At 39.1% G+C, this 20376-nt stretch overlaps 1 protein-coding gene across 3 annotated transcripts in view; it reads right to left on the reverse strand.

Annotated features, from left to right (window-relative positions):
- Positions 1–2533: 2533 nt before the first annotated feature.
- The window catches only part of LOC108432062 (ral guanine nucleotide dissociation stimulator-like 1), a 28520-nt gene continuing 10677 nt past the window's right edge, over positions 2534–20376 (reverse strand). Inside the window, exons 3-17 of one of the 3 annotated variants that reach the window (XM_017705637.2) lie at positions 19355–19399; positions 18424–18593; positions 17764–17915; positions 17425–17655; positions 16494–16597; positions 16211–16295; positions 13080–13151; positions 12498–12584; positions 11214–11246; positions 10713–10834; positions 9717–9815; positions 7215–7338; positions 4608–4868; positions 3962–4076; positions 2534–3319 (exon numbers count right to left, since the gene is read on the reverse strand). In XM_017705637.2, the coding sequence (XP_017561126.2) occupies positions 3174–3319; positions 3962–4076; positions 4608–4868; positions 7215–7338; positions 9717–9815; positions 10713–10834; positions 11214–11246; positions 12498–12584; positions 13080–13151; positions 16211–16295; positions 16494–16597; positions 17425–17655; positions 17764–17915; positions 18424–18593; positions 19355–19399 (1846 nt within the window). In that variant the 3' untranslated portion in view covers positions 2534–3173. Of the gene's footprint in view, positions 3320–3961; positions 4077–4607; positions 4869–7214; positions 7339–9716; positions 9816–10712; positions 10835–11213; positions 11247–12470; positions 12585–13079; positions 13152–16210; positions 16296–16493; positions 16598–17424; positions 17656–17763; positions 17916–18423; positions 18594–19354; positions 19400–20376 lie in introns of all 3 variants that reach the window. The other 2 variants (XM_017705636.2, XM_037544498.1) reach the window with 2 other exon arrangements.

Genomic DNA, 20376 nt, shown 5'->3' on the forward strand with positions numbered 1-20376 from the left:
ATCACTGCCTGAAGTACAGTAACAAAAAAAGACCTCCATCACTGATCATGTTCAAAGCCTCGAGATATACTGAAAAAGCCTACTTTTAAGAGAACATCTGTAAGGAACAACAATGCAAATGTAGTACTTCACGTCATAATTCCATACGGTGACATTTTAAAACAGGACTGCTTAAAGCTCCAACAGCAGACATGCACACTGCAGTCATTACTCAGAAACTGCAGTGATTCCTGACTGTGGCTTTAACTAACTTGCGCAACGTAGAGTTCCCGTGACTGTGTCTGTGGAATGCCACTACACCTGTATAGCCACCTTTATCTGACACACGGACATCCATCTTGTCTCAATGGCTGTGTGAAGAGAACACATCCGTCTGTGAATCTTTGTTTCTCTTAAACCTACTGAATTCAACCCTGTAGCTACATTTATAGGCAGCACTACTTAAAGGGGAATTCCACCGATTTTTCTAAACTCTAAGCTCCAGAAATGGTGCATTGTTGGGAAGCAAGGTTTGCAATGTTTACAGTGCAAATAGTCATTTTATGTACTATTCAAAACTACCAGTGATTCTACACGCCTTCTCAGGTTTTATATGTATTGTTGATGGTAGAAAGTGACAAATCTGAAAAAAGCTTATCTAAACAAACCAAAAAAAAAGTCATTTGTGATAATTTTGTGCAATAACCTTCTGTTAGGTTTTAAAAAACTTAAAGCTTTTAACTTAAAGCTTTTAAAGACTTTGAATGGTACAGCCGTCTGGTTCCTATCAACACCACTGTGAACACTTCCGACTCTATACGCTTTTTTCGAATGGATCATTTCATATCAGCCCGCTTTAAATGATTTCACATCTTAATGAATGAATTACACAGATATTTTGGAAAACTGGTGGAATTTCCCTTTAAATCCTTAAGACTTTTCTCTTTACCACATTCTTCTGTTGCGACAACCTTCAAAAAGAGCTGAAATGCTGTTTACATAAAACCATAAGAAAAATGAAGCTACACAGTTTAGCAAAAGATCAATTAGGAGTCACATATGTGGATAAAAAATAAAGTTGTATGATGATAAACATGGCATTAGCTGTTAATGCAATGTCTTTATGCAGCACATGATCCACTGCATACATAGGCAAGAACTCCAGCATCACTCACAGGCTCATAGATGGATAGAACAATAAATAAAGTGGGAAAAGAGACCACATTCTTTAAAGCAGACGTGCCAAATCAGGTTTCCTTGCAAGGCGTGACGGGAGAAAAAGTGTAGCTGTTTTCTGTCATACAGCCTACCATGCACTCTTAAAAATAATGGGTGAGAAATGGTTCTTGGCTTGTATATATGGATCTAAAAAAAGGCTTTAACTGGTACAGAACCTTTAATTCACACTTTTAAAGAGTTCTTTACATGTGCACAAAATAGTTCTTTAAAGAACAATCCACTGAAAGGTTCTTCAGGGAACCAAAAGTGGTTCTGCTTTGACATCACTCCAAAGAACCATCTCTGAAACCTTTATTTTTAAGATTGTAGCTCATACGTTTGATAAATATAAGATTTGGTCTACAATGTTGAGAATAAAATCTCCTAAACTTTTTAAGTGATTTTTAAAAAGAATCTTCAGATTCATACATTTCAACCTCGCCTTTCAATGGATGCTGCTTTAAATAACTATTTGAGATGTGCAAGAGTGCAGAACTCTTTAAAGGCCCATATGATGTAAAGGTTCTATACAAATTAATATTATTTTCTACTACAGTATGCGGTTCTGAGGAGAACCATTTTTGTAAACGTGATTTGTGAGTATGAAGAACGTTTTAAAACATCTTTATAAGGTAAAGATTCTAGGAAGAATCCTTAAATTGGCCATCACAGTCGCAAATCTTTTTTTAAACATGGTTCTTTAGAGAACTTAAAATGGTTTGTGTTGCATTGCTTAATCATCCCATGGGAACCTTTTTTACAAGTATATATGTTCACACTACAATAAGTGTCTCAAAAAGAAAATGGGGCAATCGCTCTGTCTGGAATCTGGATGCTTTAAGATAGATGACTGTACTGTAAATCTGTTGATGATGTAAGCGCTTATCATACTGATCATATATACTCACCAGCCACTTTATTAGGTACTATAGCTAGTAAAAGGCTGGACCCCCTTTTGCCTTCAGAACTGTCTTAATTCTTCGTGGCAGACTTTCAACAAGGTGTTGGAAACGTTCCTCAGAGATTTTGGTTGGTTATTTGAGTTCCTGTTGCCTTTCTATCATCTGGAACCAGTCTGCCCGTTCTCCTCTGACCTCTCACATCAACAAGGCATTTTCGTCCACACAACTGACCGCTCACTGGATATTTCCTCTTTTTCGGACCGTTCTCTGTAAACCCTAGACATGGTTGTGTGTGAAAATCCCGGTAGATCAGCAGTTTCTGAAATACTCAGACCAGCCCGTCTGGCACCAACAACCACGCCACGTTCAAAGCCCCTTAAATCCCCTTTCTTCCCCGTTCTGATGCTCGGTCTGCACTTCAGCAAGTTGTCTTGACCACCTCTACATACCTAAATGCATTGAGTTGTGGCCATGTGACTGGCTGATTAGCTATTTGTGGTAACAAGCAACTGAACAGGTGTACCTAGTAAAGTGGTTGGTGAGTGTATGTGTTACATACTAACCACCTAAATCAATAAATTTAACAGAATATGTTTTCTAAGCCCTCTGTATGTGTCTGAGAGAACAAATATTTGAGCATGTATGTGTTTTCTATACAGCATGTATTTTGCTTCTATAGTCATTTGGCTCTTGTGGTGTCTGCAGCTCTGCCTTGTGACCTTCACAAAAAAAGATGCCTTGAGGAACCTGAAACCTCACATTTTCATCGCATTGCACAACATATACCTCTGTTATGAGGTCACTGGCATGATGCCTTAGTTCTAGGAGTTTAGAGATAGTTTAATGTCCTGCCTCCATTGAAAAAACCTCAAGCTGAGTTAGTCAAATGGGTAATGTATAAAAAAAGTGTCCTTCGAATAGCTAACATTAAATAAATAGATTTTACATCTACTATATACATTTTGTACATAAAGCTATGAAATCTCATAGCTGAGAAATAATTCAAAGTCTTGTGCAGGTTTCCAAGCAGATTTTCCACTCGTCAAGACGTCTCCAGAGCTATAGGGGGCACTGTTATTTTGAGCATCGGCCTGCTGACATTGACACGGAGCGAGTCAGTTGTTTCCGCTGGCCTTTTGGACACTGACGTAAAACAAAGTCATAGTTGGCCGAAGTAGACATGGCGTAGTAGACATTGGCTTTGTCTGGAATGAGTAGTTCTGAAAATGCAGACAAGAACGTTAAACATAAGAGTTGTTTTTCAAATAAAACAGTCTGATGTAGTTTGTAAACACTGTCATTTTCCAAATGTATTATTCAGTCCCTGGTCCACAGAGTCCATGTATTGCAAAGGCAAAAACAGCAAATTTCAGCCTATTGCAAGTTTAGCCCCACCCATTCCTTATTATTATAAGGACTGTTTCAGCCTGGGCTTCTATTTAAAAGCATAGTACAGACAATACAAGGTAGAAAACCAGAACAGAAATCATGACACAGTAGCACACTAGCGCTGTCGCCTCACAGCGAGGAGGGCCTGGGTTTGATTCCCCGTCCGGGTGACCGGGTCCTCTCTGTGTAGAGTTTGCATGTTCTCCCAATGTCTGGTTTCCTCCGGGTTCTCCGGTTTCCTCCCACAGTCCAAAGGCATGCAGTCAGGCCAATTGGACGTGCTGCATTGCCCCTGGGTGTGAGAGTGTGTGTGATAGTGTATGTCTGTCTGTCTGCCCTGCGATAGACTGACGACCTGTCCAGTATGTATCCTGCCTTCTGCCCGATGAATGCTGGGATAGGCTCCAGCACCTGTGTCTCTGTGACCCTGAGGGAGAAGTGGCTTAGAAAATGTTTGTGTGTCCTACACTCACCTTTGTCTTGCGTCAACATCTGAACAAGTGAGAAGTCCTGCACACTGGCATTCTCCAGGTTGTGCTTCTGCAGAGCTCTCTCAATCACCTGTGCTGTCTTATCCTGACTTGTTAGCTGAGAAGGACATGTCATGGTTATTGGAGCCATTTAAACATTTAACATAAACAGATAACTGATCACTTTGTCAATTCCATTGTTTCAATAAGCTGTAATAAAAAAATGTTTGTATGCACGACTGCTTTTACTGCTAAATCAAAGAAACTAAGACCAAGCACTACTTTTACAGTTCATTGTTTACACAACTAGTAGGCTTAAAGAAACTACTGAGTTGTAGCATCAGTACTTTTCCTTACAAAGCACATACTGATGAAGCCTTATGGGTACGTCCATGTGGGATTTGATGATGTTATCCGCTACGCTGTCCAACCACTCAGATCAATGCGACTACAGGAGCCTTGGTCATGCTAGAAAGAAAACTGTGTTTCCCTCTGCTATGCTAATTAAACATCTTATTGCTTAAATATTAAAATATTAATACTTGGGCCTGATTTTTCTCTCTAACACTAAGCACTTAATTCTAGCACAGGCTCTACATCCTTTGAAAGCCCAGAGAAAACAAAGCCCTGTTGGCAAGTCAGCACTCACCAGGATGCTCTTGTACATGTTGCCATTGCTGCTGCGCTCCATGCTGACCCTGATGATGCAGGAGTCAGCCACCTGCCTATTGTAAAGGGGCAGGGAGGTCATAGAGACCGAGCGTTTGTGGCTGGGCTTGATAGGAGTTGAGGAAGAGGATGGAGAACGAAGAATGAGATCAGTTGGGGAGCATGAAGACGAACAGGAGGAGTCAGGAGAAGATGAGGAGGGAAGAGAATCGGCCATGTTTTGGCAGGATCTGGAGAGGGACTAGAGGAAGAAAGAGAGAAGATGCCTGGATTAGCAGGAAACCCGTATGGCCTTTTGTTCATGTGCTACAGCATTGACTTAGTGTTAACACACAGTTGCATGCCCCATAGGGGTGTCATTAAAGAGGTGGGTGACGTTTGACATTTGTAGCCCAAACTGAAGGCTTAGTTCTAATAGTGACAGATTGCCGTTGGCCCCTATGTGTCGTTTTTATTGCCTCTGCTACAATGCAACTGAAATCTAATTAAGTAAATCAAGTGTGTTCAGTCGTTTTACAGTTAAGGGATATTGTTAGGCAGAACTCAAAGAGAAGTAAAACCCCCTTAATTGTAGTAAAATCACTGTAAACCAAGCAAAATGCAACATGATAAAACAATTTTAATGACTAATTTTGTTTAATATAATATATAACCATTTAAAATGATTATTTATTTAATAATAATTGCAATAAACACTTCTTTAACCAATATACAATATACTTCGTAAAGAGTAAATCAGTTTAATGGTAGAAAATGATTCCATGAACAGCACAATGGTTTTTAATTACTTTAATTAATACAGAATTCAACAGCGGTGTCAAGTCAAGTCAAGTTTATTTGTATAGCGCTTTTTACAACGATGTTGTCACAAAGCAGCTTTACAGAAGTTTGAAAACATACAGTTTTGCAGTCAAATGTGTGTATGTCAAGTATAATCAAACTCAGGCAATCAGATCTGCTTTATAAAGAGTAACTGGACAGTTTAAAAAACTTCCCTCTTTCCCCACTAAGTAAAAAAGTTCCAAACTTAGATCTGGGATGTTACCATGAGCGCTAAAACAAATTAACATGGGAAATCCCAGCCAGAAATGTGTAACACTGGCAACTTCCTGGAATTTCTAAGCACATGCTAAGCAACTTTAAGCAACTCCCTTTCTGAATTGTGAACAGTGCAGCTGTGGTCAGTCTTGTTGCACGTGCAGCGATTTCCTGTTATTGAAAGGCTTGACAGCAACTTAGAAAACAGCTTTGGGCTGGAATTTCAACAGACGCCACTCAGATGAACTCACTTGAATGATCACACCAACACCAAGTTACAACTGAATACTGTTCTACAGTTTCCTCATACGTCTTGTTTTATATTTAGAGGTATCAAATTATTATTATACTTAAGTTACATGATTACTAAATAAACAATTACATATTTTTACATTATTAGTTACATTGTGAATTATTTTTACATTCAATTTGCTTTTGGTATTGAAATGTTTAAGCCTGCAATGTTTTTTGTTTGTTTGTTTGTTTGTTGTTGTGCAAAGGTTTTAGGCACCTGTGAAAAGTGCAATTCAATTTGGGGCAGAAAGCACTTATTTCCTCAGAAAAACGCTAAAAATAAGAATTGATTTTATGTATGTCAATGTGTTTATTTAACCATTTCCAAAACTCTCCTCAAGAAAGTAGTTCTTGTCCAGTGTCTGGTTCGTGTAATCAATGCTTCACTCTGTTTAATCAAGAGTGTTGTTCATATACTTCAACAAATCTGAATCTAGAACCAAACTTCGCTCTTCTAATTAGCTCACAAGATATCAATTACTAAAATATTGTTAGTTTCAACCATATTCATGCTTATTTGCATTTAATCTAGTGATGTACAGGCACAAACACACTTAGGGCCCAGATAAATGGTTTTATACAATGTGCTTAGGTGTCATAGATTTTTGGACAATGCTGTAAATTGTTTTTTTTTCTTTTCACAAACCATGACCATATGCACAACAACCTCATCAAATTCTAATCGTAAAATATCTGTTTACTTGTAAGCACAGCTGTGGTATCAATTGAAAGTTCAGAATCTTCAATTCAACAAAAATTTCCCTGCCTGTTTCAATAAGCCTCCAGTGAAAAAATGTAAGATGAGGACTTTAGAACACCTTGGTGATGTGAGAATTTCAATAATTCAATCAGAACAGTATTGAAAGGTATTGCTTTAGAGAGCTTTAGGGAGGGAAGAGCGTGAAAGGGAGTGTGACGGCTGACGTAATGACTCAGCCATGCTTTGCTGAAGTGCCGTCAGCTATGCAAACAGTGTTCCAGTCGAGTCTCAAGATCCAGATTAATGTAAATGGAGAACATTGTGTAGTCAATTGGCTCTCAAGTAAAGATGAAATTGGAGACCTTATGTAAAAGAGTGAACAGACGTTTTGCTCATGTTACAAATAACAAGTTTTAGAGAGCTGGTTATTTGCATGGCAGGTAAACTGACGATTTAAAGTTGTTTTAGTTTAGCTAAAGTGACAGATGTTCAGTGGTGTACCTGACCGGATGTTTGTTTTGTGATTGTATGTTGGAGTATGTACACCTGCACTACCTGTGCTCCAAGAGGAGACGAGTGATGTGTGGAGAGATCTTCCATTTCAGAGCTGCTGGAACCAGAAGATGAAACGCTGATCTGGTCGGCGTTTCTTCTTGAGCCATCACTCACACTCAAGAGGCTGCATGCACATAGACAGACAGTGTGAGATGCTACACTCTTACTTGACACTCCGTCACCTTCCTTGTGGGTGTAAAGTTAGAGACTATAGTTCAACCTTTCCAACCAAGATTAAACAATCAAAGTTGGGCAGAATACTTTAAAGTACTATATTTAAAGAAGTGGTGATGGCTGAATACTGAATACACCATCCTAAACATATTCAGCAACAAATTATACATAAAAAAAAAAATACATAAAAACTAATGTACTCAAAATACATTCAGGACACATTTTGATGAGATAACCTCTGCTGTTGTAACGTTTACGTTCACACTGTTGGCAGTAAGATCGGATTGGATTTGCATATCATTGTAACAAAGTTCTGAAACTCGGCACTCTCACTGTAAATTGTATATTCCTTTGTTAAATCCAGGGATAGGGGAGTAGCTAAGCAGCGCACTACTATCTGTAGCTAACTACACATTTTTGTAGCTAATAACTGTAGCCACTACAGTTTTATGAAATGTAGTTAATAGCTGTAGCTCCTACAAATTTTTGTGTAGCTATAGCAAAAACTTTCGCTACAATTTTGCTACAGGCTTCAGTCAGTCCACGCAAAATCTGAACCACAGAACGTGGTCGTTAACTGGGCGGGTGGCGACTGTGCAATCCTGACTGAGCCACGGACAGCTCGAACATACGGGCACATGCTGACCACCCCTTACTAGTAGGCTTAGCTCAGGGCTCGCAACCGAAATGTTAAGAAAAGCCATTTTGTCCTTTCAACACAAATCAAACCACATTGGAAGCCACAATATTTTATGTCTGTTTCACCATCTTGGTTGTAAATAAGTGTCAGTGTGTGATAATGTGCACAGGATAATAATATAAATGAAAACACAGACTCACTTTACTCTGCTTTAACCTTTAGCTCAGCTGTAGCCGCTTTTCTCGCACCTCTGGAAACTTTTCCACAAGTTTATTGTAAAATGTCTCTCAATGTTCGACTTTTTATAAGGCTGAAGCTTCTCACTCACCAGCTTCGAGTTCAAATTGTCCCGTTCCACCTTAAATGGTGCCTGAGGCGCCCGACTAGGTGAAACTGGAAAATGCAAAGGAGAAGCTGGTGAATGAGAAGTGACTTCAGCTTTGCGAGTTGTTGCAGATTACACGTATAAAGAAAATAGCTGAGTGATTATAAACGCAAATAAGTCCATTTTCAGTCCTTTTCTGTACTGCTGTGTGTCCAGCAGTCTGCCTGTCAGTCTTCAGCATTAAAAGTCAGTGAATTAGTAGTTCTACACTAACTCCAACATTTAAGACCATTTATTGTGAAAACTGTGTTAGTCTGTGTGTTATAGCGATTTTACAGTAATGGAGGATTACTATGCTATTTTACCTAGAAATCAAGTTCTAATGTGGTGCCAGAACAGCTCTGCAGCAATGGAGAGATTGTTCAGGCCTGATTCTCACCCCAAACAGAGTCAGAGTCAATGATGAGGATTTTGAGGTTAAAGTGTTGCTGAAGTTCTGAATGTCGTGTATGTACATCTTGCTGAAAAGTTTAAATTGGAGCAATTTTATTTCAACAGTTGACAATGCTTTGCACAAAACTGTTTAATTTGTATTTGGTTATTATTGTTGATTCTTGCTAGGAAAACCTAGAATCATTGATTTTCCTTTACTTAGTCTAAATTTTTGTTGGATATCACGCCTTTGGTTGTGTAGGTTTGATTGTTGGTTACACGTTTTGGTGATCTTTTTGTATGTTTGCAGCTTTTTCGATTGTAAGTTTCTTTCTGGTGCATCATTAAATGCAGTATATTGTTCACACTGTCAGTTGGGCTTGTTTGGTGTGTCAAGTGGAGATTCACAAACATTCTTTGAAAGTAGCTAAAAAGCAGTGCACTACTTTTTCTGGGTATGTAGTTAAATTGTAGCTAGCTACAAATTCTGGGAAAGTCGCTACTCAGTCGTTCACTACTAACTTTTCAGTAGCTATCCCAACCCTGGTTAAATCCATTTGAAATTGAAAAATTCTAATTAAAGTAAAAACTGCTTGCAATCAAATAATTTTAAATATAATTAGAATAATCCACACATCAAATTAGTCTTCACTTGTTTGGATTACAACTTCCTAACCTACTTTCCATGGTATGTGTGTTGTTGCATGTGGGCCACATTTTGTGGAAACATGGAAAAAAATAAGATTTGTAAACTTATAAAGTGCAGTAATATGGTAGGTGTACTTGTTAAAGTAGTCTATGAGTGAGGACACAAGGCAGGTCTACCTATAAACCTGGCAACAATTTTGCACACTGTAATATACCATGCTGCTGCTTAACAAGTCACCTGATGCGCTTCTCACCAAGTCACACTATGAATGCTCATACTCACGAGGACAGCTTTCTGGTGAGTGCGAGGTGACTCCAGGCTCCGCTGCTAGATGGTGGACAGGTGTCCAAGGGTGGCTCCAACTGTCTGGACAACTCATAGCTGATGAAGAGACAATGAGGTTTACATGCTTGATTAATAAATGAAGAACAGACAGAATCTTTAAACATCATATAAAATATGATGAAACAGACAAAGGAAAAGAAAGTACAGCTGTGTGCAAAAGTCAGAGACCACCCTTCATTTATTTCATTATCTATCAAAAAGCCCATCAGGGAAATCAGGAAAAAGCAGACATAAAAAAGCAAGCAGTTCAGCAGAAAAGTACACAGAAGTCTCAAAAACTAAATAAACCATATTCATTTAGTGTGTTCACCTGATAATTGCAGCTTCCGTTGTTTTAGGAGACTTTTAAAGGAATCTGCAGGGGTGTTTTTCCCACACCTCCAAAGTTCAGTCTTAGTACTTGGTTGCGCTTTTATTTCTGAAGTAAGCCCAACACATTCACTGATGTTGAGGTCTGGACTCTGGAGTGGTCGGTCCATTATTTTGAAAACATCAGCAGATTTTTGTTTGTTGTTTGTTTTGTTTGATATCCTTTCAGATACACTGTGTTGTCTACTCACAGTGGAAGGATGGATGTATACACCTGAGGATACACACCTTTCTCCTCAAAGACGAAAACTTTTCGTGCTGTTTATCTGATGGTGACAATTTTGGTGGTCTACCAGGTCTTGTAAGGAGTCCCATTGTTTCTATTTCTTGTTTAAATCTAACTTTTGAGAAAAAAAATCCTGTTTTTCTTTGACTTTCCTTTTCCTTATGCAAGTAGACCATCTTTTATCTAATTTCCTTAAAATATATCTTCTGAAAAATTAACTTAAACTTAAAGGCTGACTGCTGGTCTCTGACTTTTGCACGGTTTCATACTTATTTGAAAGCCAGAGGCAAAAAAAAAACAGCAATGAAATTTGCTTTACTGTCAAGCTTGAGCCTCACCTCTCCTGATCTGTGAGAAGCCTCTGACGCTGCAGCCAGGCTGCAATCTGAGGATGATGAGGCAATACATACTGGGAGCAGGACGCCTGTAGCTGTCGAATCTGCCATAGAATCTCATACTCCTGCAGGCAAGAAGAATTTAGAGAGATGGAGATGGTGAATGAGGACAAGTTAGTGAGAGAACAGTTGGGTGGAGGCCAGAGAGCCACCGTTACAATTATGTAACACCCTGCTTCCACATGGCACGAATGAGCAGTCATAAGATTAGAGCGCACTCACTGATCTGTGGAGGGAAAGTTTTACAATGCTGAGTGATATGAACCGATCCCTATAATGTCAACACTCCACAATAAAGGATATTAGAGGATTTCCCTTGGGCTCAGAACAGCCTTATCTGTGGGACCACACCAGTGTGTATTTATAAAACACACAACATGACCAATAACGCATGGAATGCACAGACACAATGCACTTAATGGTGAGAGAAAGACAGAAACTTACCCTCCTCCGCTTTTCGAAATTTATGAGGCCGCACTGTTAAGAAAAGGAAATATATGTTGATAAAGGCTTAGCAACAGGTAACTACATACAAAAGTTCTATAGTGCATCTTAATACTTTAATGTTAAAAAGCACATAATTAATTGCACAGGAAGTTATGCAACGAATTACATTCACATTCAATTTACATTCTGCATTAACAAAATCCCATCTTCAGTTCCAGATTTTTAATGCCAAAATATTTTTAATGTCTATATTTTAATGACAAAAACAGCACAAATGCAGTTTTCTTTGTGCAAAGCAAGCCTGTATGCACAACAGTAACTTTTTATCAAATTCAAATCACAATAAAGCATCTACTTGCAAACAAAAATGTGATACCAAAATAAAATTTAGCCAATACTGAGAAATTGAAACGATTAAAATAATGAATTATGATTAACTACACAAAAACCTTATTTGCTCAAATTTGGCCTTAAAAAAGATATTCTTGACATTTAAAGCAGTGCATTTTGTTATAGCTATAGGAGTGGACATTACCAAATCATCATCAAAATATATTTATTACTTTTAATTATTTGATAACTTATTTATAAATTATTTTAATTGTGTGAAACTTGTACATACAACTCACATGAAAGCAGGATGAAAATAAAAATAGCATGAAGCAATTTCCAATTTTCATCACCAATGTGCACTGAGAGCAACAGCATCTGCATACTCCAATGTGATGGTAAGCTCTCGCTCTTATAGTGCTACGATACATTGTTTGAGGGGAACTTTGCTGCTACTTTTGTTAGTTTGCAGCACTTTGTTTTTTCAATAGTTCACCCGTTAGCACTGTCTAGTGTAGTCTGTCAAAGCATGTTTTACTTGGAAATTCTAATTCAGTCAATGTACTTCGGTGCTAAACAAATTCACAAAATTACAGCAGCTAAAAATAACTTTGGTTTTTATCATTGGTGGAACTTGTCATTTAAAAACTGTTTTTGAACGGCCAGTTAAATTAAGGGCTGGTCAATATAATGATATTTATCATTATTGTGATAACATATTGTGGCATAATTTATGATATGCTTCTCTGAAAATATCACTGATCTAGCCAGCACTTAAAACACTGAACACGTTTCATTGCACACAGAGCATTATTATATCTTTGTATTTCTGCCATATCATCCAGCCCTAATTAAGCTGTACACTTCATTCACATTCCAATAAAAATGAAAATGCTAGCTCAGACACTGAAATGCTTTCATTATATAGTATAAGATGGTGTTGTATTTAACCTCCACAGTGTCAGGCAGTGCTGTATCCAGCATAGTAAGCACAGTCAAGTATGTCCCCAGGTAAGGCACAACTCCGCTGGTGGTACTCTGTGGAAAAGTGCAGGTATTAGCAGAAGTGTCATTAACTGAGATCAGTTAGTATAGCCAACAGACTGTGAGAATACAGTTTGTACACAAAACACAGTGTTCAAAAACAGGGCAGTGATGTTTAGGGTAAAATATAGAATTAGGTGTCTGTTTGCTCAGTACTGCTTATTTCATATCTTGCCCTTCAGTGCAGTTAATCATCAGAGAGACAGAGAGAGAGAAATGAAAATGGAAAGAAAGCTTTCTGCATGTGATTTCCTTTCATTTCTTTATTTCTCTCCTGAAAAAGCACTGAATAGACATAATCTAGTCCACTTTATGGCTTAAGCCTGCTTCCTTTTTCAGACATGAAGCCAAATTGCTTACACATCTGCTGGCCTTGCAGTTTCCTTCTCGTTTATATTTTATGATTAGAGGAAGAAGCATGGTTTTGTTTAGTAGAATAAAAGAAGTGATTATTTATAGTCTCTGTGCAAACTCATATAAGGGCTTTACCATCTGTCTGGGCACGGGACATCGCTTGGACGTGCTGGGCGAAATGTTATCCACAGTTGCCTGGCTCCCGTCCTGAAACATGTTGAGAGACAATTATCATCAAATAACCCTTACATACATACATGTCACACACATTTCACCCTCTCTCCCACTGTCAGTGAAATAAACCTTTAACCCCTTAACATCCCACACCTACAACATACAAAGGCTTGTTATTCAGCAACTACAGGGACCTCAATGCAAACTGGTCAGGTTAAGGGGTTAAACATACACTATATGGCCAAAAGTATGTGGACACCACACCTATGTGGACCTGTTTCCCCCTTTGTGGCTACAACAACCACCACTCCTGTGAGAAGGTTTTCCACAAGATTTTGGAGTGTGTTTGTGGGAATTTGTGCCCATTCAGTCAAGAGAGAATTTGTGAGGTCAGGCACCGATGTTGAACGAGAACGCCTGGCTCGAAATCAACGTTCCAATTCATCCCAAAGATGTTCAGTAGAGTTGAGGTCAGGGCTCTGTACAGGCTACTGGGGTTCATTTACACCAAACTAATCAAACCCTGTCATGCCAGAATAGGAAAGGGCCTTCCCCAAAATTCTGAAGTATATAATCGCATAAAACGTCTTTGTATGCTAGAGCATGTTCTTGGCATCCACCAAACTCAGATTCATCCTTCATTGCTAGACAGCAAAGCTTGATTCATCACTCCAAAGAACACATTTCTCCTGCTCTAGAGTCCCCAGCCAACACTTAACACTGTGCATTGTGATTTTAGGCTTGTGTATAGCTGCTCAGCCATGAAAACCCATTTCATGAAGCTTGTGACGCACAGTTCTTGTGTTGATGTTTCTTCCAGAGGAGGTCTAGAACTCTGTAGTGAGTGATATAAGAAGGACAGGCCTTTTTCATGTGCTATGCACTTCAGCATTGGTTGACTACTGAGACCAGCAAGAGTTACTGTAGAGGTTTCCAGTCCTGCAGTCCACTAGTAATGTTGTTTGTAACTCAGTTCATCATCAGACTACAAAATGTTGATCTGACAGCCTGAGAACAAATGAACTCATTCGATGGTCATTTCTTCCTTAGTTACTTTTACAGTGATACATACTGGCTACCACAGAGAGCTATGTGTATATATCACCACTTCTGAATAACACTGACTGAATTCTGGAGGTAAAATAAGGCAAGGGAATGGAAAAGTTCACTGGAATTAGCTAAGAAACCTGATTAAACTTCATGGCTTTCTTAAAAAGTGCAAACAAGCATGCCTTTGTTGTGAAGTGAACACTGAGGTAAGAACATTTTCTGAAATGTTTTGCTGTTTTCTTGGAAATTCATTTTAGATGAAGAACACCTGAAACTAATTCTAGACTAAAGCAAAATTAAAAGAGTGTGGACAGCATTGTATCAGCAGCTAATATGTATTAAATTCAACTTGTAAATCTCCACAGTAACCACCAAAAAACAACAATCAACAGTTGATTTGGCTATCATTATGTCCAGTGGTTAACACACCCTACTGCCAAAAACTGGAACAGAGGGGATGAGCAAACTGTACAATAACTTTCAAGTGGACACAAACAATAACAGGGAAACACCTACCAAATAAGCTTATCTGAGCCTGGCTCTATGTGGACAATCGCTTCATAACAGCACTCCTTACATCACACATAGTCAAGATTAACAATTAACAATCTTTTAACACATTAACAAATGGTGAGAGGTGTTTTTTGTGTTGGGTGAATGTCAGCATATTTTAAAGTACTGTGAAAACTCTGAGACCACCTTTAATTAATGTCCATTCAAAATGACCATTACATGCAAGTTATTTTTCAGATTAGATATAAAATAATCCAAAAGTCAAAAGAAAATAAGTAAAAAAACAGGAGTTACAAAACTGAACCTATAATTTAAAATACAAAAAAGATATATAGACATTGGGACTCCTAGTAACCCGTTGCAAGATCTGGTAGACTGCCAAAACCTACAGATGAACAGTTAATAACTTTGAGTAACCGGAAAAAAACAAGCTCCAGATTTGCGTCAAATCTGAAAATACACAGATGTTTCTGCCCACCCAACCACTTTGAAAAGGCAGCTCAATACTATGGGTCTCAAAGAATGTGTAGCTGTCAAGAAGTTGTTACTGCAAAAAGGAAAAAACTGCAAATCAAACAAAGTAGTGTTCTCAGTACAACAGACTGACCACCCCAGTGTCCAGATTTCAACATCACTGAGTGTGTTTGTTTACTTGGATTGCAAGAAGCAGAAAATGCAATCCTTGCAAATTTCTTTCAAAAACTGAAAGCTAGTGTCCTAAAACGAATGAAATCTGAAATAAAGGCAAAAAGTGGACAACTAAATACTGAAAAATATGGTATTATATTAGTGACGGAGAAGAGGCTTAGAAAATGGATGGGTAGTTGTTCTACACTCGCCGGCCACTTTATTCAGTTGCTTGTTAACACAAATAGCTAATCAGCCAATCACATGGCTGCAACTAAATGCATTTAGGCCTGTAGAGGTGGTCAAGACAACTTGCTGAAGTGCAGACCGAGCATCAGAACGGGGAAGAAAGGGGATTTAAGGGACTTTGAACGTGGCGTGGTTGTTGGTGCCAGACGGGCTGGTCTGAGTATTTCAGAAACTGCTGATCTACTGGGATTTTCACGCGCAACCATCTCTAGGGTTTACAGAGAACGGTCCGAAAAAGAGGAAATATCCAGTGAGCGGTCAGTTGTGTGGACGAAAATGCCAGGTTCCAGATGATAGAAAGGCAACAGTAACTCAAATAACCCACCAAAATCTCTGAGGAACGTTTCCAACACCTTGTTGAAAGTCTGCCACGAAGAATTAAGGCAGTTCTGAAGGCAAAAGGGGGTCCAACCTTTTACTAGCTTTTACTAACTTTATTAGTTAGTGTACCTAATAAAGTGGCTGGTGAGTGTATGTAATCTTTTGTTAAGTGCATAACTTGTACTTAACGGGTGCTTTTACTAGAGATTAAAAAATATAAGGGTGGTCTTTGACTTTTGCACAGAACATCAGGTATCTGTTAACACATGGTTTTAGCCCAAACCAGTCTAGCTAAGGTTGAGATGGAAATTCACCAAGAAATGTTATCTTACCTCCACAAGGATTTCTCTGCTAGTCAGTACACAGTTTTCATCAGGGAAAGTTTCACACAGGTTCTCAAAGACACTCAGGCTCTCCCTGGAAAAGTACAGAGCACAACTCAGCTACAAAACATAAACAAACCAGAACACACTGTAATTCGGTCAGAATAGCTCCAAGTCATTTTCCACAAAACTGTACAGGAACATCATCATCATTTGAGAAATCAGTAAGCATTTGCTTGATTTACCTCTCAGCTAAATAAACCCTCTGAAAGTGTGCTGGTTTAATGTCTACCTGCTCACTGAGGTCCAGGTCTTCCTCAGCCTGTAGATAGGGTTGGACTGCAGGGCAGACAGGATGGCCCTCAGGGAGGAGAAGTTCTTTAGCTGTCTGCACTCCTATGGGAGCAATTAAAAGCGACCCATTACACCACCTGACAATATATATTATTAGAAATAAGGTCTTAATGGTCCTTGGTGTTCCAATGAAAATAAAGAACCATCACAGGTCCCAAAACAGTGGCAAAATCATCACACAAAACAGTAAATGTAGTTTAAAAGCACTTCATATGAACGGAAAAACACCTACAAATATCTTTTAGTTGAATATTGACTGTCATGATTACTCAAACTTCATTAAACTTGAATAAACTCAATTGAAAAATACCAATGATACAAAAAGTACCTTTTAAGTGAATCAGCGGTGATTACTTAGTAATGTTCCTGGCAATGTATTTTAAATTCTACAGATTTCCCTTACAGCGAGAAAGACCCTGATAGGCACACTGATTTATATACACACAATGTCCACAAAGTGTTTTTATGTCATTTTAATGCAGCCTTTATTAGGTTTCCTTGTTTATTTTATTCCAATAAAGTATTTTGCATCTTTGGAAAGTTATATATGTTTGTTTGAATGTTTCATGGTTCTGCCCTGTAAGTTACTCGTGTGAAATTAGGCATGTCCTGATATTTAAACTGAATATCACAAGAATTACGCAAACATTTATTATTATTATCACAATTTTGCATGAAGGGAAAAAAATACCACACATGTTCATACATGTTCTCATTCCCTAACAGCAATAATGTGTTGGTTACACATTTGGGAATCTCTGAAAAAAACTTTCCTCATGGCTTTTTGCATAATAATTCCTAATATAACTGATAGGGACAGACTTTCATAGAGTTTCCTTGGCATGCAACTCCTTGGCAAAGGTTCTAACCTGTGCCACTCGTATCCACTTCTCGATGATTCTGGCTCTCTGTGTGGTACTGGACAACGGACTGGAAGAAGGACAGATGGAGGGGCAAAGCAGTGAGGTGATGACTCGGTTAGTGATGGCGTTGAACTGTGCAATGGTGGCGCGGATGGTGGGGGAGAGATTCTCCTTCTTATCTCTCTGAGACCACACACAGCCCAAACACTGAAAGGGCACCACCTTCACAAACAACTCCTACAAGAACATACAGTGGTGAATAACATTAAAGGGACACTGAAGTATGACTGGACATGCGTTTGTATGAAGAAGCAATGAAGAAGGAAACATAGTATTGAGACTCACTGCATCCAGCCTGGTGAGCTGTTCTGCGAGTACTGTGATGGTGAAGTCCATGAACTCTGCTTGATTGGTTAGATCATCTGTCTCCAAGTCCTTCTCTTCCTGATCCCCTTCTGGCTCATCATCCAGACCAGCCTGATCATTATTCACAACATCTGAATGGGGAAAAAAAATTGTTTGCATTGTTAGTGAGCAGGGCGGCACGGTGGCGTGGTGGGTAGCGCTGTCGCCTCACGGCGAGGAGGGCCTGGGTTCGATTCCCCGGCCGGGCGGCCAGGGTCCTCTCTGTGTGGAGTTTGCATGTTCTCCCCGTGTCTGCGTGGGTTTCCTCCGGGTTCTCCGGTTTCCTCCCACAGTCCAAAGACATGCAGTCAGGCCAATTGGACATGCTAAATTACCCCTAGGTGTGAGTGTGTGAGTGACTGTCTGTGTCTGTGTGTCTGCCCTGCGATGGACTGGCGACCTGTCCAGGGTGTATCCTGCCTTCCGCCCGAAGACTGCTGGGATAGGCTCCAGCATCCCCCCGCGACCCTGACGGAGAAGCGGCTTAGAAAATGGATGGATGGATGGATGTTAGTGAGCACAGACATCTTACAGGCAAGATTCTGCCATCACGATTTAAGTGATTTAGAACAACATGCAATGCAACATCAAATGCCTGACCTTCTGCTTGAAATCTCTTGAGGAGAGCCTCATAGCACTTGGCCAGAGGAGAGAGAGATGGGTGCCGTCTCAGCTGAAGGCACATCAAGCGCAAAGAAGAGTGCATTGGAGAGTCTCTGAAATCCTCAGAAAACTCTTCCAACCAAATCTGGAGCAAAGTCCACAAAGGGCTGAAATAAAAACAACATACTGAGCGTTTTCCTATCAAAAACCATGATAAGAATATTTTTAGCAGGACTGGTCTGATAATCTGGCCTGTTTTGAGATTCTCAAACCACTTCTGAAGGCACTTTTGTCATTAATTATCCCTAATCGTAACCTAGGAGCTAGCCATATTGACTCATTTACAGAGTGATTCACACATTCCAGATTTAATCTGTGCCCGGAATACAAATCTTTGATGTTCTGAAACAAGCACCAGCAAGTATTAGCAATGAAGCATTCATTCTTTAGAAGCCCCAATACTATTTCTATCAATATATTTGAATTCCTTTTAGATCTACTAGGCCTGTCACAGTTTTTTTTTTTTTGAAACCTATTGAAATTGTTTAAGATGACCACAATTATTTTCCACAGTTGTTCACAATAATTTGTTTACTAGTGCAGTGAATATAATGTGAACTGAGTGTGTTTTAAGCCACTGAGTTGAGGCACACACATTTACAAAAAGCTGCTGTAACACCTTTAGAGGCCAGTGGTGAGTAATGTTTGTTTATTTGAGCTTTAGCTCTTTCTGTTGCCAGTTGGGAGCTATCAAGTATCAACAGCTAGGAAGCAAATACTTTAGGCTTGAAGATTTTAATAGTTGGAAACACTGAACAAAATTGACAAATTTTATGGAAATTAATTGTCAGCTAAAGATATTAAATCTATAATGAAATAAAGCCAAAGCAGGAAGAATTTCTTTACCATGACATACTATGCATCTTACCTCTTATGACATTTGTTGTTGTCCAGTTCAGAGGCTAGAATGTCCCTGTTTATGACAAGAGACAAAACATATTGTGTTGAAAAAGTAGCTGAACCAAAACTGTTTACAATTCATCTGTTATTATTAGTGCAGAAACAGGCTTAAGTTGTGTCTAAGAAAAGGGATGAATATGAAGGTACGTTAAGACTTATTATAAACGATTATGCAAAAACACCAAGACATTCACATGTTCAATTAGACCACTCAGCAAAAAACACAGCCACTTCTATTTCTGATGGGAACAATACAACAGGAGTCCTCCACACCTGTAATGAGCATTTGGCCAAAAGCACCAATTGCCCTCACTCCAAACATGCTGAGACACAGCCAGGCTGTCTGGGAAGAATGACATAATATGTCTAACATGACCCTGTCTTTGTTTATTGTCCTTCCAAGTGGTATTTTTTAAAGAACATGTCCTTACACTAGGCATTCCACCTTCGCCCAAGACAGCCTTGAGCAGGCTTTGTAGACTAACTTCGCTGGTGCGACGCACCGATTCTCTGGAATGTGTCTGCTTTGGGTAAAGAACAGATAAAAAAAGGCTTGTGGCATCTGAGAAAATTAGTTCAGTGAATGACGGCAGACTCTTTGAAAACTAGTACCGGCTATGCTCCATAGTGTCAACATTTCAAGAGAAATCACTCTAGGCTTATAACTTCTCCAGGAAACACCTCTTTCATAACAGAAATGGAGTCATTTCCAGTGACCCATGGAGACCAGTCATGGGATGTGAGTTCAAGGCAACAGGCCGATGGTGAAAAGAACATGGCAATTAATTATTGTGATGAGAGCAGGAAACTCCAGGTGGGTCTGAATGATACAAAACAAAACCAGACACGCATAAACGCACATACAACTGTTTCCAGCCACATATGCACACAATCTCACTCACATGTACACAGGAATGCAAGTCAAGCAAATCACAGACGCCCATAGGAATCAAGTAGTAACCTACAGACTAAAGGTGTAAAAAGTTTGGA

Source organism: Pygocentrus nattereri, chromosome 14 (genome assembly GCF_015220715.1).
Source record: "Pygocentrus nattereri isolate fPygNat1 chromosome 14, fPygNat1.pri, whole genome shotgun sequence".
In the NCBI taxonomy this organism is placed as follows: Eukaryota; Metazoa; Chordata; class Actinopteri; order Characiformes; family Serrasalmidae; genus Pygocentrus; species Pygocentrus nattereri.